The 14691-nt window shown below is 46.0% G+C and overlaps 1 protein-coding gene and 1 pseudogene across 8 annotated transcripts; both read left to right on the top strand.

Annotated features, from left to right (window-relative positions):
• Nucleotides 1–1725: 1725 nt before the first annotated feature.
• On the top strand, nt 1726–2823 carry LOC136536845 (uncharacterized; annotated as a pseudogene).
• A 5205-nt stretch (nt 2824–8028) lies between these two features.
• LOC136539312 (probable L-ascorbate peroxidase 6, chloroplastic/mitochondrial) lies at nt 8029–11413 on the top strand. Of its 8 annotated transcripts, none has more exons than XM_066531264.1 (7): nt 8029–8682; nt 8863–9111; nt 9230–9297; nt 9380–9466; nt 9949–10067; nt 10752–10909; nt 11078–11413. In XM_066531264.1, the coding sequence occupies exons 1-2, from the start codon at nt 8325–8327 to the stop codon at nt 8976–8978; spliced, it is 474 nt and encodes a 157-aa protein (XP_066387361.1). In that variant the 5' UTR covers nt 8029–8324; the 3' UTR covers nt 8979–9111; nt 9230–9297; nt 9380–9466; nt 9949–10067; nt 10752–10909; nt 11078–11413. The 8 variants fall into 8 exon arrangements, with proteins under 8 accessions (XP_066387361.1, XP_066387362.1, XP_066387363.1 ...); XM_066531265.1 differs by having other exon boundaries at nt 11027–11413; XM_066531268.1 differs by having other exon boundaries at nt 8033–8682; nt 8863–8913; nt 9008–9100; ... (1 more) ...; nt 9367–9466; nt 10752–11413.
• Nucleotides 11414–14691: the final 3278 nt, after the last annotated feature.

Genomic DNA, 14691 nt, shown 5'->3' with positions numbered 1-14691 from the left:
GTGTGCGCAGAGCTTCATCGACCATGGGTGGTGTCCAGGGACAGGATGTTGGTGGCCTGATAACAATAGGCCAGGATTAGGAATTTGGGGAGAAGAAGAGCAGGGAGCAGGATGCGGACGAGGTCAGTAGACGAGCGCGAGTTTGTTACAGATATCATAGATTATTCCATTACAATTTACACGGGTTTGTATCCGCACGCAGGCAGCAGCTGTGCGCTCAGAGGCCGGCTCGGACACGGTGTTGCTCCCACTTGGGCCGATGACGCGCGGATTGGGCTTACTGGGCCTGGGCGTCCTTCCATGCATATAGCCGCATAGGGCATAAATACTGCTTTTTTTTTACACATTGCCTTTTTTTTTAAGATACGGAACATAGCCGGCATATATTAATAAGATGACGAGAGAGTTACATGCACAAACGGTGCAAACAGCTTCCCAAAATTATACAAACCATCTTCTAACTAACCAAACCGACTACCAACCATTTTCTTCCGACACCTCTACCTAAAACTTGCATGCAAGAAGCTCCATCTGATTCTCCAAGACAATTCTTTAGGGTGTGTTTGGTTGAGCTGTGGCTGTGGGAAAAAGCTGTTGTGGGCTGTGCGCTGTGAAAAAGCTGCTGTGGGCGGTGAGCTGTAGAAAAGCTGAAAGCTGTTTGGTTAAACAAGTATAAAATATACCTTCTATCTTTATCTCTCTTGAAACAACTATGGAAGAGCTTTTTATTCCACCAATTTCAAAAAGCAGAAAGCCAAAAGCCAAAAGCAGAGTCAAACCAGCTTTCAAAAATGTACTACGGAAAAACAGCTGCTTCTGAAAAAGCAACATCCAAAAGCAGCCCCTTTGGTTGGGCTTTTAGCTTTTGGGGCCAAAAGCCAAAGCCAAAAGCCCAACCAAACAGACTCAGACTCTTAGCCACTATGGGTGGCTTCATGGTGCTTTTATACTTTGCTAGTGCCTTGGATATAGGAGTAGATAACAATGAAAGGAGTCAATTATAGCGAAGTTTTAAGACATTTGGGGGGTATGGATTCCATCTTTTGTGATGTTCAGTGTTCTGCAACCTAAATATGTATGTTCAGTTGATTTGCCTCACGAAATGTGAAATACTAAACCCGCAGTCTCAGGCTTTGCTATAGCTAGGTATTCCATCCATTCTAAATTATAAGTCATTTCAACTTTCTTGGAGAATCAAAATATCTTAATAGTTTGATCAAAATTATAGATAGAATTACAAAAATTTATGATATCAAATAGGTATACTATAAAAATATAATTAATAAAGAATCTCACGGTACTTAATATCATAAATGTTATTATTTTAATTGGTATCATAAAGCGTTTGTCTCACAATGGCCTTTTGGATACTTTTATAAAGAAGGGAGAATTATTTATTTGGCACTGAAACAAAATCAGTGTTTCGTATTTGGCACTCGAAAATTTGAACTTTTTTATCTGGCATCAAGTTGAAATTTCCTTTTGTAAATGGCACTGTCGTCCATTTAGGACAGTAACGGTGTCAAGTGACCGGTAAAAAGACATAAATACCCTTGTTTTGCAGCAGAAATCCACGGTGCTAAATAGGGAAGTTCAAGTATTTTCGTATGGACGATATTGCCGGAGTTCTTGCGCAGCCCCGTGCCATCGCCCTGGCGACCCGACACATAGACCCCGTACCAACGTCCCCGCATCGCCACCCTACCGACTGAAGGAGGCAGGACGATGGCGTGTCGCTGTCGTGGCCCCGCACGCGAGGTCCGCTCGTGCTGCTCCCCGTGCGAGGTCTTCCCGCGCCGCCGCGGCCTCGCCGTGAGCCGGCTCCGCCACTCACCAGTCGTCACTGGACCTGTGCGCCGCTTGCCGCCATCCCCGGGCGCCAGCTCGTAGCTCGCTTTGCAACGTGTTCGGTGCTGCCCTACGCACATCGCAGCTCGTCGCTTGTCGCGACCTCAGGGATGGCGGTGGCTGCATGTACGGCGTGGCTGATCGCCAGCTGGCACGCGCCCTGGTACACCACGTACAAGGCTCACTACAGGGAAGCCGAGTGCATGAGGGTGGAGATGGAGGAGCTCCTCTATGCCTACGGCGTCGACGTCGACGTCGTCTTCACCGGCCATGTAAGCCTTGCCCTTGCGCCTCTACTGATGGTCTGAGCTGAAGAACGATTGAACACGGTGGTCTGTGATCGATGTCCATCAGGTGCACGCGTACAAGTGGTCGAACCGGGTATTCAACTACACGCTCGACGTGTGCGGCCCCGTGTACATCTCGGTGGGCGACGGCGGCAACCGCGAGAAGATGGCGACGGCGCACGCGGACGACCAGGGCCACTGCCGGACCCGGCGTCGACACCGGACCCCTTCATAGGCGGCCACCTCTGCGCGACCAACTTCACGACGGGCCCCGCCGCGAGGCGCTTTTGCTGGGACCACCAGCCGGACTACAGCGCGTACAGGGAGAGCAGCTTCGGGCACGGCGTGCTGGAGGTGAAGAACGACACGCACGCGCTCTGGCGGTGGCACCGCAACCAGAACCTCAACGCCGATGTCGCCGCCGACGAGGTCTACATCGTCAGGGAGCCCAACAAGTGCCTCGAGGATGGTGTGGGAGTCTTCTGTGTTTCGTATTTGGCGTGGGAGCCCGACAAGTACACCAGACGAGAAGGCAGCGAGCGAGCTGCCGAGCCGCCGCCGGTCTCACGTGTAGGGGCCGGGGGCGCTGTTGTCGCGCAGATGGTGGTCGGCCTCGCCCTCGGCTGGCCATGGCAATGGCGAGCGCATGCGCCTGGAGCTCCGCTCCGCCATGGCCGCGCGAAGGTGAGCATGGCCTACATGAGCACGCCTCGGAGCGCGCCGACGCTGGCCCTAGCACGGGTACGCGGCTCGTCGAGCAAGGCCGGGGGCGGCCTCCCACGGGGTGGCCTGCTCGCATCCCGTGGTGGTAGGGGAGTCGGGGCTGCTACGTGGTGGTTGAAGGGTCGAGATGGCGACTAGAGGGGGGTGAATAGTTTTTTTCTAAAACTTAATCGCGTCGGCTAACCGATACAAATGCGGAATTAAAACTATCGGTCTAGCCAAGACTATACCCCACTATATATGTTCACTAGCACCTTGCAAAGATAACAATTATGCAACAAAGGTGCCGGGCTAGCTAGAGCTCTCCTAAACAATTCTAGGAGCAAGGTTACACAAACCTAGGCCACTAGTACTTTAAGCGACAAGGGAGCTCCTACACATGCTAGTAAGCAAAAGCACAAAGCTAACGATGCTCACTAGCAATGCTCAATAACAAGGCAACCAATGCCTAATTAGAGAGCGCAAATACTTAGCTACACAAACTAAGCAATGTGACTAACAAGGTTATTAAAACCAAATTAGCCACGCAAGGGAGCTATTTCTATGCTACACAAGCAAGAAGGTAATTAGCAAGCTACACAAGCTATCTAATTACAAGAGCAACTACACAAGCTTAATATGTATAAAAGTAATTGCAAGCTTGTGTAATGGGGATGCAAACCAACGGGAAGAACAAGGTTGACACGATGATTTTTCTCCTGAGGTTCACGTGTTTGCCAACACGCTAGTCCCCGTTGTGTCGACCGCTCACTTGGTGGTTCGGCGGCTAATTAGCATCACCCGCTAAGCCCGCACGTCGGGCGCCGCAAGAACCCACCCCTTGAGTGAGGGTAGCTCAATGACACGCTTTACTAGAGTTGCTCTTCGCGGCTCCCGCGGGGCGAGCACAATGCCCCTCACAAGCACTTCTCCGGAGCGCCGCACAAGCTTCTTGCGCGCTTCGACGGAGACCACCACCAAGCTGTCTAGGAGGTGGCAACCTCCAAGAGTAACAAGCTCCACCGGCTTGCAACTCGATCACCTAGTGCCACTCGATGCAACCTCACGATGCAATCGCACTAGAATCGCTCACTCACACAATCGAATGATCACTATCAAGTATATGTGTGATGGAGGGCTCCCAAGCACTCACAAGCATGGACACTAAGTCTCTTGAGGTGCTCCACGCCAGCCATGGCCGAAGGCCACTTCTATTTATAGCCCCAAGGGCTAAACTAGCCGTTACCCCTTCACTGGGCAACGGTCGGGCCGACCGGACGCTTCGGTCGTGTTGACCGGATGCTGGACCTCAGCGTCCGGTCGCTCGCAGACGACCACGTGTCCCGATTCCAACGGTCACTTGACCTGACCGAACGCAGCAGCTATAACTGACCGGACGCTGGACCCTCAGCGTCCGGTCGTTTCCAGTAAGCTCCCGAGCATGACCGGACGCGTCCAGTCGAACGTGATCGGACGCAGCCAGCGTTCGGTCACTCTCCAGCTACTGCTACACTCCATGTCAGCGCGACCGAACGTAGCCTACCAGCGTCCGGTGCATTCAGATCCAGCGTCCGGTCAGTTGACCGACGCCAGCATCTTCTCCATTCTCTTCACCCTTGCTCAAGTGTGCTAACCACAAGAATTTGCATCCGGCGCAATAGAAAATAGGCATTCCATTTTCCCGAAAGCGCTGAATCCCGCCGAGCTTGAGGGACCCAAACCCATCTCACCCCTGCAAACACCACGTCCTTTGTAAATATGCCAACACCACCAAGTGTACACCACCATGTGTATGTGTGTTAGCATTTTCACAAACATTTCCCAAAGGATGTTAGCCACTCAACTTGCCACGCCACTCGATCCTAGCGACAATGCAAAGTTAGATCACTCGAGTGGCACTAGATGACCGATATGCAAACAAGTTTGCCCCTCTTGATAGTACGGCCATCTATCCTAAACCAGGTCATAAACTTCTCTACACACCTATGACCGGTGAAATGAAATGCCCTAGGTTATACCTTTACCTTGCGCATTCCATTCCATCTCCTTCAATGTCGATGCAACACATGCACCAACACGATCAACAATGATATGATCCACTTCATATCATCACATGATCATATTGGTTCATCGATCTTGACTCTACTTGCTCTTCACCGTTGCCATCGTCCATCAGCGCCAAGTCTTGCTCAAGCTTCACCGCCACGCGGTCCATCACTCCAAAGCCTTCGACTTGCCCTTCACGCTTGCAACCGGTCCATCAAGCCAAGTCTTGTCTTGATCTTCTCCACCTTGATCACATGACTCAATGTCATGTCTCATGTGCATTTAAGCTCCTTCATCATCATATGTGTGAGCTTTGCAACATCTCCAAGCCATTTTCACCTTCATGGCATATGTTGCTCACATACATGTACCTGTGGACTAATCACCTGTGTATCTCACATAAACACAATTAGTCCACCTAGGTTGTCACTCAATTACCAAAACCAAACAAGGACCTTTCAGTGGTGAGCTCGGACACGTCGTGGAGGCCGGCGATGGACTACGTCGCGGACCTCGTGGAGACCGGCGCCACCGTCATCAGGCTGGGCTCGGTGTTCCATGCGGACATGAGCGGGCCCAACCTCACCATGCGGCCGATGCCGGATCCGGATGCCGAGGCGGAGCTGACGGAGTCGAACTTCCTGGCGAGCGTCACGCCGGTGACCGAGGTGCTGGTGTTCATGTCCATCTCCTCGGGGCCGTTGGGGCTAATGGGGATAGAGGTGTACCCGGGCCAGCGCCCGGACACGGAGTAGTGGACGAGCGAGCGGAGCGCGGAAGCGCTGGCGGAGTTCTGGATGAGGTTGGAGGCGGCGGAGACGGAGACGAGCACGCCTCGGTCGAACTCGAGGGCGAAGTACACCATATCCGCGGCGGTGTCGACGGAGACGAGCACGTCCTGGTCAAACTCGTGGGCAGCCTCGTATAGTGGCCCGGATCTGGGATGCTGGGGCTCGGTTTCGGTTAAATTTCAGTCTTACGTAAACAGAGGGGTACATTGGACGAAGGGAGAAAAAACTAACAGTCAACTAACAAATAAGCAATGAAAATAGACGGCAGTGCCAGTTAAGAAAGAAAATTTTAACTTCATGCCAAATAGAAAAGTTCAAATTTTTTAGTGCCAAATACGAAACACTGATTTGTTTTGATGCCAAATAAATAATTCTCTCTATAAAGAATGGTTTGGGTTATGTTTTGAAAAAGATAGAAATCAACATGAATTTGAGTGAATTGTTGATTTGTAGAGACGACAGGACTAGCTGCGTCTATAGAGACTTTCCGGCCACTTCTTTAGTGTCTTTTTTAGAGTAGCAGTAGTTTTCACAAGAGTAAATTAAATCTATCATACAACAACTTGACTGATTGGTACAGATTATTAATTCAATAATTTGTAAACTGCTCAAATACCAAAGACATTTTTGCCAAATTGTATGTCTTGAAAGTGGTATGGTGGGAGTGGAGAGTATAATTTGCCTTGATCTCCAGCCTCCAAGCATATTAACATCCCACGGGTACACAAATGACGCACTTACATCTCCATCACGGTACATGCACACACAGCGCCGCCGCGCAATTACAGTTTTGATCTTATGGACGTACTGGATTAGCTAGAGCCTAGAGGCGCCTTGTTGTTCAAAAGGAAGTTATTAATCTTATTAGAACAAGGTTAATAATACAACCAGCTGCTGGCTGTATGAATCATTGCAGTCTACTTAGCCCACTCATATAATAGTTATATCTTCATTATTAATACATGGCTCATTTATCTCTATCACAGAGTTTTTTTAGTTCTTATGTCTAAGCCGACTGTAAGTCTACAGCCCGTTTCTCCTCTCTCTCCTTTCTTCTCTTCTTCACCTCAGCATTCAGTCTGCTTGCAGCGTCTTATACTTGCTCTTACAAGCACGCTGATCGTCATGGCGCTCCGCCGCCGCCGCCGGCGGCAGCAGCAGGAGGTGGTATACATGCGTAGATTCTTGTGCATGGGCGGCCAGTGTATGGCTGGCCACGAGGCACGGAAGGCGTGCCGCCGGGGATCAAGGCTCCGTAGCTCACCTCCCCTAGCGCTCTCCCTGTACGCACGAGCAGCCAGTTAGCGCTCTCCCTGCACGTGCGTGTCATGCGAGTAACAGCAGGACAAACATGCGTGTAGCTTCACAAATGAATCGTTTTGGCGTACAACTTTTGATGCTAGTGTGTTTGTGGCTGGAGTAGTAAGCTGTAAGGTGCACCTACCTGCGGCCACGTGGACAACATCCATGGTAGAGACGACGAGGAACGCCATCAGGAACACCATGCAAAGCTGCTGCCGCCTCCCCATCTTCTCTCTTCCTGGTCGATTTCCCCTGCTTTTATTCCACTTCCCTCTATGGCCTCCAGCTCTGCGGAATGATGCGCACACTTCACTGCACTTTTATACAGAGAGCAGTAGAGCACAGAGGACTGAGGAGCCCGCCCTGCCCTTCGGATCTTCGCCTAAGGCGTGGACCCTGAGTCAACCCCGAATCAACAGCACTTATTTTCCTTTTTTTTTTTTTTGCCCGAGCCCTCTTTGGCCAGATATGCAGGCACGCCACTTGCTTCCAAGGTCAAGGAGATCGACATTGTTGTTGTCATCCCCCATCGGTCCATCCTGGTGGCGTGACTAGCCGCAGACTCACCATGTTTTACATTATCGCTATTTTTTACCTACGAGTGGTCACTGATAAACAGAAATATGGAAAATATTAGAAAACTATAGGCAATAAGAAAAATTTTGGCTAAAATTATATAAAAAATATTAATTTCTAGAGGAAATCACGTCGAATATGTTCAAACCATTTGACACAAAATTAACGCAGAATAACATAGAAATTTGAGGATATAACACTTCGGCGAGCTCCGTGCACTGCCGAGAGAGAGCATAGAGCGGCGACAACTTGGAAAGGAAGAGAATCACTGACAATATGATAGGATTTTACGGTTAAAGTATTATAGGATTCTTCACTCTATTTTTGGCTGGCGCGGCGTTCGTGAGCTGAAATTAGGGTGCGTCAAAATCGAACTAACAAATTGTTTGATGATACAAGATAAACATCAGCACATATCAATAATACTGAAATATCAGAAATAACAATCTTATGTCGATAACCCTGCTCGCAGCAGCATCCATTGCTGCATTATTCACCATAAGATCAACATACCTGATTTGGGGATTTTGATATTCCGCTCGGGTGCGAAACAAGCGACCTGCCAGTTCTGGGGAGTCATCTAAATTTCACAACCAGCCTGTTGAATAAATAGACAATTTGATAATTAACCTACCATTACCCTTATTTTCCAACACCATTTACTGATCCCTCCTTCGCCCGCGTCGACCTGTTTTCGTGTCCGTCAGATTTCACAGCAACGGTCGCAGCTTCACTACCTGTGCTTCTTCGAGAAACCTCTTTACCAGGCCCGATGAAAAATAGTCCTCGCCCCATCTCCGCCGCCGCCTCCGCCGCATTAGCGTCCGCGGGCTCCCACCGCCTCCCCTACCCACATCCGCATCTCCTCTGCTGTCCCTGTCCGCATCTCCTCCTCCACCGCCGCACGTCGGCCGCCCGCCGCGCGCCGTCCCCGCCGTCCGTCGCCGGGCCCCCGCGCGGCAGCACCGGGGCGAGCCCTGTCTGTGCGGACGCCTCCAATCCTCCATCGCCGCTCGACCGTCAGGAAGACGGATCCGTCCTGGCCCCTCCGTCGCGGCATGTGGCCGTACGAGCACGAGGGCGCTCGGCCGTGAACGCCGGCCATGGCCTTGCTGGTGCCAGCAGCGCAGGTAAGTGAAAGCTTTCGACTTTGTTCAGGTCCACCTATGACAAGAATATTGCGGAGTCGCCACGATGCTGAGTTGATTCATGGAGCCAATGCTGCTATTTTCTATTTTCTACAGAGTCTAAATTTCTTATACTGTCCAGGTGAGTAGTAGCTTGCAGATTTTGAATTTTGATTTTCACAGGAATGATAAATGCATTTAAGCTTATCCAACCTGTGAAGGACAAATACCCAGGTATCACTTACGCTGAGTTGTTCCAGTTAGCAAGTGCTACGGCGTTTGAGGTCATTGTCCTTTAGTCATATGTTTGGTCAATGGCATGATATAGGGAGTTGCTGATCCGAAAATAATTCCAATGACAAATGGACGGGTTGATGTCACGGTAGCTCAGCAGTGTCCACATGAGGAGAGGCTTCCTGATCAGTGTTTCCAGTGGGTTCTTCATTCCATATCAATGTCTCCTTATTGTTTTGTTCAGTGCTTGGAATGTGACTTATGAGAGGTACCTATCAAGGTTGACTAAGTTGTTGTTAATGTACATGTTCTGCAGATGCTGGCCCATGTGATCCTACTGAACACCTTCGGGAGGTATTCTATACAATGGGCCTTGATGACAAGGTGTGGCGGTTTTGAAACTTACTTAGCTGTCTATCTGTATTTTGTTGACCTATGTCATTTAACTTTCAGGGCATTTGTGCAGGAAATTGTTGCACTATCTGGAGCACACACACGTGGGAGACCAAGGCCTGACCAGAGTGGCTGCGGAAAGCCAGAAACAAAAAATGTTGTATGTTTTTATGGTCTGCCCGCTTCAGTTTAAATAATAAACAATAGGTTATTTTCAGTAGTACGGAGTTTTTGTCCATGCTCGAACCGTCTGCTGTCCATTATTCTGTATTTTGAAAATAGAATGCACACTTTGCTATCATACTGTGACTTGCAATTCCTGTGTTACTTTACCTTACAGTGGAGTTACTTGATTAGACTTGATAACTTCTATACTCTCTCCTTTTGCTATGTTTAGTGACAAAACATAATCAAGCTACAAAAACTTACCTCATAGCCTATCCTTAGTGTTCTACATAAATATTGCCGAAAAAGCCTAAACTTAAATTAATCTGAAATATGAGGAAGCTGTGATTGGTTTGGGCTCCCAATAAAGCCTTTGATTTTGTGCCGCTGAAAAAACTTGCAATTAAAGAATAGTTTGTACAGAATTGCTGGAAAAATTAAGGGAGGATGCTTCTAACTTTGCACATTCATGTGCAGAATACAACACATCAAGTGCCACAAACAAGGAACTCAACTTCAGTCAGTTGCATATGTGAAGCGTTTGAGATGCATAGAGATCATTACTGATCTCTCAGTGTTTTATATCACATCAGCAGGTTCGCTGTACCACTTTCCCAGTATATACTATGACTTCATAAATCTTCTAGCGTTCACCAACCTTTCTGTAGAACAGTCTATCACACTGAATTTTAATTGAAGTTCTGCAAATAGTTCAGACAACTACAAGTCTAAAGTGCATTTCCTATTAAAATCAGATGTGCGTTATCACATTATCATGAAAACCATATAGTGGGTAACTCTGTCAGTATAAGTGATGATTGGGTGCAAACATATGTTTCAAACATAGCATACCTTTTCTTTCGGTATTCATAGGTAACTAAAATATATGATTCAACAGTTTAAAAAGCACAGAGCTCTGCATCAATCGTTTAGCTTTTGTTTCTACTAACTTTCTAGATGTGTCCATCCAGATTGTGTTGTGAGTTTCTCCATAAATTAGTTAACAAAAATGCAGAGGTGTCCATTTGATTTTTTTGTCTTCTGGTAATATGTTTCAAACATGGCATACCTTTTCTTTCAGTATTCATATCTAACTACAATATATGATCCAACAATTTAAAAACCACAGAGCTCTGCATCAAACGTTTAGCTTTTGCTTCTACTAATTTTCTAGATGTGTCCATCCAGATTGTGTTGTGAGCTTCTCCATAAATTAGTTAGCATAAATGCAGAGGTATCCATTTAGTTATTGACTACAGCTTCCTTTTTCACCATGTCAGTTGACCCAAATTGTGTGCTAGGTGGACCAGCTTAATTTGGAGCATTCTACAATGCTTAGCTAATGCTGCTGCAATTCAGTGAATCCAGATATGTAAAGCTTTCGACCATTCTAGAGTGTTTAGCTAATGCTGCTTCAGTTCAATGAGTACTAATCCAGGTATGTAAAGGTTATTGTTGTTGCTGTATTGCATTCCTCTAAATTGCCCAAATGTATGCCTTTTGCGGCTGATAAATTTGTACCTATTGTTGCTTTCCAAATTTACTCTGTATATAGACTTTCTACATAATCAATGTATCCTGATCGGCCGTGCTCCTCCGGCTACAGCTGCACACAACCAGTACACTCTACAGGGATAAGCAGTTTGGTGTCTGTAGCGACAATTGCACCTACACAGAAAAGGCCAGCCGATCAGGGCTCAAAAAAGTTACCTTACCTCTTTAATACTATAATAGTTTTCTGTCTACATTCTCAATCTTAATGTACTCTGTTAGAAAAAAAAAATCTTAATGTACTCTCCTTGCCATAAGGGAACATGACCTTATAGACTGGATATATTTATGTGCCATGCCCACAAAGGCCAAAGCAGGAAGACTTGACATTTTACTGAAGGAGAGATGTCGATATTGTTTCAGTTATAATGAAATTTGAATCACGCTTTCATGCTTATGATGATGATAACTGCAATAGAATACAAGTTGTTATTTGGTCTCTTTTTCAATTGGATTAGATCGTCTCAATATATATGACAAATATTTACCTAAAGTACATATTTTTGGCTCAATTATGTTGTCTTGATAAAAATTGTTTGTTAGAGTCACATATATTGCTGTCGTAGCACCTGCGGCAACGCGTGGGGTTCCTGCTAGTTTCAAAACATAAATCATAGCAACCGTAGATGCTGTACATAAATCTCTAACATACTAGTCAAATCGAATCGCATCAACATAAATAGTACTCCAGCAGGCACAGATGTCATGGCAAGTGCTCGAGGAACGACGACGTTATTAAAGACAATGGCGAAGACGGGTCGAAGCAACTTGTATTGGAGACCATGGTACACGTCACCGTTTGATTTGGATGGAAGATGAGCCATTGTGGAGATCGCAAGCAGTCGCACAAAGACGCATCTTGACAACCTTATCCATCCTCTCCTGATTGCAAGGGCGAGTGATTCCGAAGACCTGCGTTATTATAAAGCCTTTCATTTTACACAAGTGACTTTCTTCAAGAGACACAGGAACACATGACAAATTTTGAGATTAATATAGAGCTATCACATTGTATTGCACTATCATTGGATTTTGCAGGAGAAATCAATACCATCACTAAAGCACCAAAAATTTGAATATGAGATGTTAGTGCGATAATCTCGAACTCTGCCAAAAGCTGAGCGATAGAGACAGGCTGTGTTTAGTTTAACTTCTAGAAGTGTTTATGTTGTCAAAAGCAAGGTACTAAATAACATTCCTAGCAACTGCTATAGCGGCTGCAATAGTGATCATGGTCTCTTATTGCTACCGGTGTTCCACGACCAACAACCTATCACAGGGTTACCCAGGACAGAGTTTTGGGGCTCCGGCGTACGCAGAACTCATGGTAAGCACGAAGACAGCGATTTATACTGGTTCAGGCCGCTAGTATAGCGTAATACCTTACGTCCAACCGGGTTGGAACTTAGCGCCTGCTATTTTATGCAGCAAACCGCTATAACGGCCGTTATTTGATGTAGCAGTCCGCTAAGCATCCCAAGTCCAGAACATAACTAGTTTATTCTTAATTTCGTCAAGAATCAAGAATCAACTCTTCGAATACAATTAATTATCTATTTGCACTATTTTAGCTATAACATTTATTAGTCTATCATTAATTTTGTATTTAATTGATTTGTTAATGTGAAAGAAAATCATTTTTAAGATATACATATATCTAAATTATATGAGATTATTATACAACATTATTAGAATTTAGCGTCCGCTATAGAGCCCGATATCCGCAACCCGCGATGTAGGCATCAATCCTCTACAAGCCCGCTATCCGCTATTTGTTACCTTGGTCAAAAGGCAGAAAGCTAGGTAGAACCAGAAGTTTTCTTCTAGAAACAGCAGCTTTCACATGGTACATTTTCGCAGCACCTTGGATCCTACTTTTGGCTTTCAGCTTTTAGTTTTTTTTTTCTCAAATACGTCGGAGAGCTACACATCTTTGTATTAAAGAGAGAAAAAAGAATCGGCCCCTTATATGAACACCACCGCCTCACTCCAGGCCAAGCCATGAGGGGTTGTATAAAACAAAATATGTTGCACTGAATAAAAAGCTTCACAGGATGAGACCTGACAAAAAAAACTCACAAAACTAGGTTAACTAGCCCAAGCCGGACCTAGACCCGAGAGTCCGTAGGCCTCATGCACCTGCGAGGCACCACAAACTCCTCTTCTTAGAAAGCTTGCAAGAGGCTAGAAAATCCTCGGTGGAGCTCCATCAAAGACACAAGCATTGCGATGCTTCCAAAGGATTCATACCCTCAGGAAATAGAGATACGCTTTATAGTAATTTCAAAGAAGATATAGATATGGAGCTAGATTTAATAGTTATTTAAATCTCTTAGTTTATCGGCCTATTCGCTCGTTGGTTTCAGCCAACCCAAATCAGCCAGCCAACAGTATTTTTCTCTTACAACAAACCAGCACCAGCCAACCCAAATCAACTCAGAAACCAACCAGCGAACAGGCCCTATAGTCAAACAACATGCAATGTTTTTACATCACATAATTTATAATAATTTTTAGAGTTTTGCTATTTATCCGTTGATAGTTTTCTTGCAAAGAAATATGTCAAATTTTGGGCTATTTGTTTTTTTCTTTGCGACGTGTGTTTTAGTTGTTGGATTTTTTTTTCACTATTTCTAACTTTGTTGGAACTACTTTTTCCCATGGGCGGAGGCAGCTGTGTGGCAAGGTTTGGCGGCCGCCATACCTAACCTTTATACAAAAGACTAGTATATTATGTGTATATACGTGAAATACAATACATGGCTGCGCTGGTGTCTGGTGTCTGGTCGTCCTGATCAAGTGATGGTCATGGGCCTACGGCAAAAGCTCACAGAAGGAAGCTAATTTGTCTCGTACGTCTCTCTGGCCGATCGGCAATCCAGTCTCCGACTGTACGCCTTAGGGTCTGTTTGGTTCGCGTAGCAGTAGAGCCTGGCTCGTATCTGAGAGCCAGGCTCACATGGGACAGGCTGAGCACATGCAACGCTGTCATGTTTGGTTGAGTGTATCTACTCAGCCTGGCTGAGAAGAGATGCTGTTTGGTTGCATGTACGAAGATATGTTGCATGGGATAAAAATATTATAAGGTTATGATTATGATTTTTATTTTGTACAAATACACTCTTAAAGTTCTTATTTTATCTAATTATGTCTTAAACATCTTTAAAACAAATTAATATCACTTGATATTTACTAATCATACACTGATACATCATTAGTCGAGTAAACAGCTGCACCGAGCGAGCCTGGCCCAGCAGAAATGGCCGATTCGGGCGTTTCCCCCGAGCCAGGCCCGACGGCACTTCCTGCATGCGGCCAGCCAGGCTCCAACGCTCCTCCGGCCAACCAAACGCTCCGACTCTGCACCCCACGATGCATGTTCGTTCGGAACCAACGAACCAAACACGCCCTTACTGGTCGCGCTGCGTATGATGGCTGCTGGCTGAGTCTCAGTACAATTTTACAACGGATCAACATAAAAAAATGGCACCACCAACGAATCATTTAGTGAGGTATTTTAAATGCAGTGCTTTGCTTTTGAATTTCTTTTATATTTGCTGATCACAAAGTAATATATATATATATATATATATATATATATATATATATATATATATATATATATATATATATATATATATATATATATAATATTTTAATTAGTCTTCG

This window comes from Miscanthus floridulus, chromosome 2 (assembly GCF_019320115.1).
Source record: "Miscanthus floridulus cultivar M001 chromosome 2, ASM1932011v1, whole genome shotgun sequence".
In the NCBI taxonomy this organism is placed as follows: Eukaryota; Viridiplantae; Streptophyta; class Magnoliopsida; order Poales; family Poaceae; genus Miscanthus; species Miscanthus floridulus.
The sequence above is the reverse complement of the archived record's forward strand: the minus strand, read 5'-3'. Positions and strand labels throughout refer to the sequence as shown.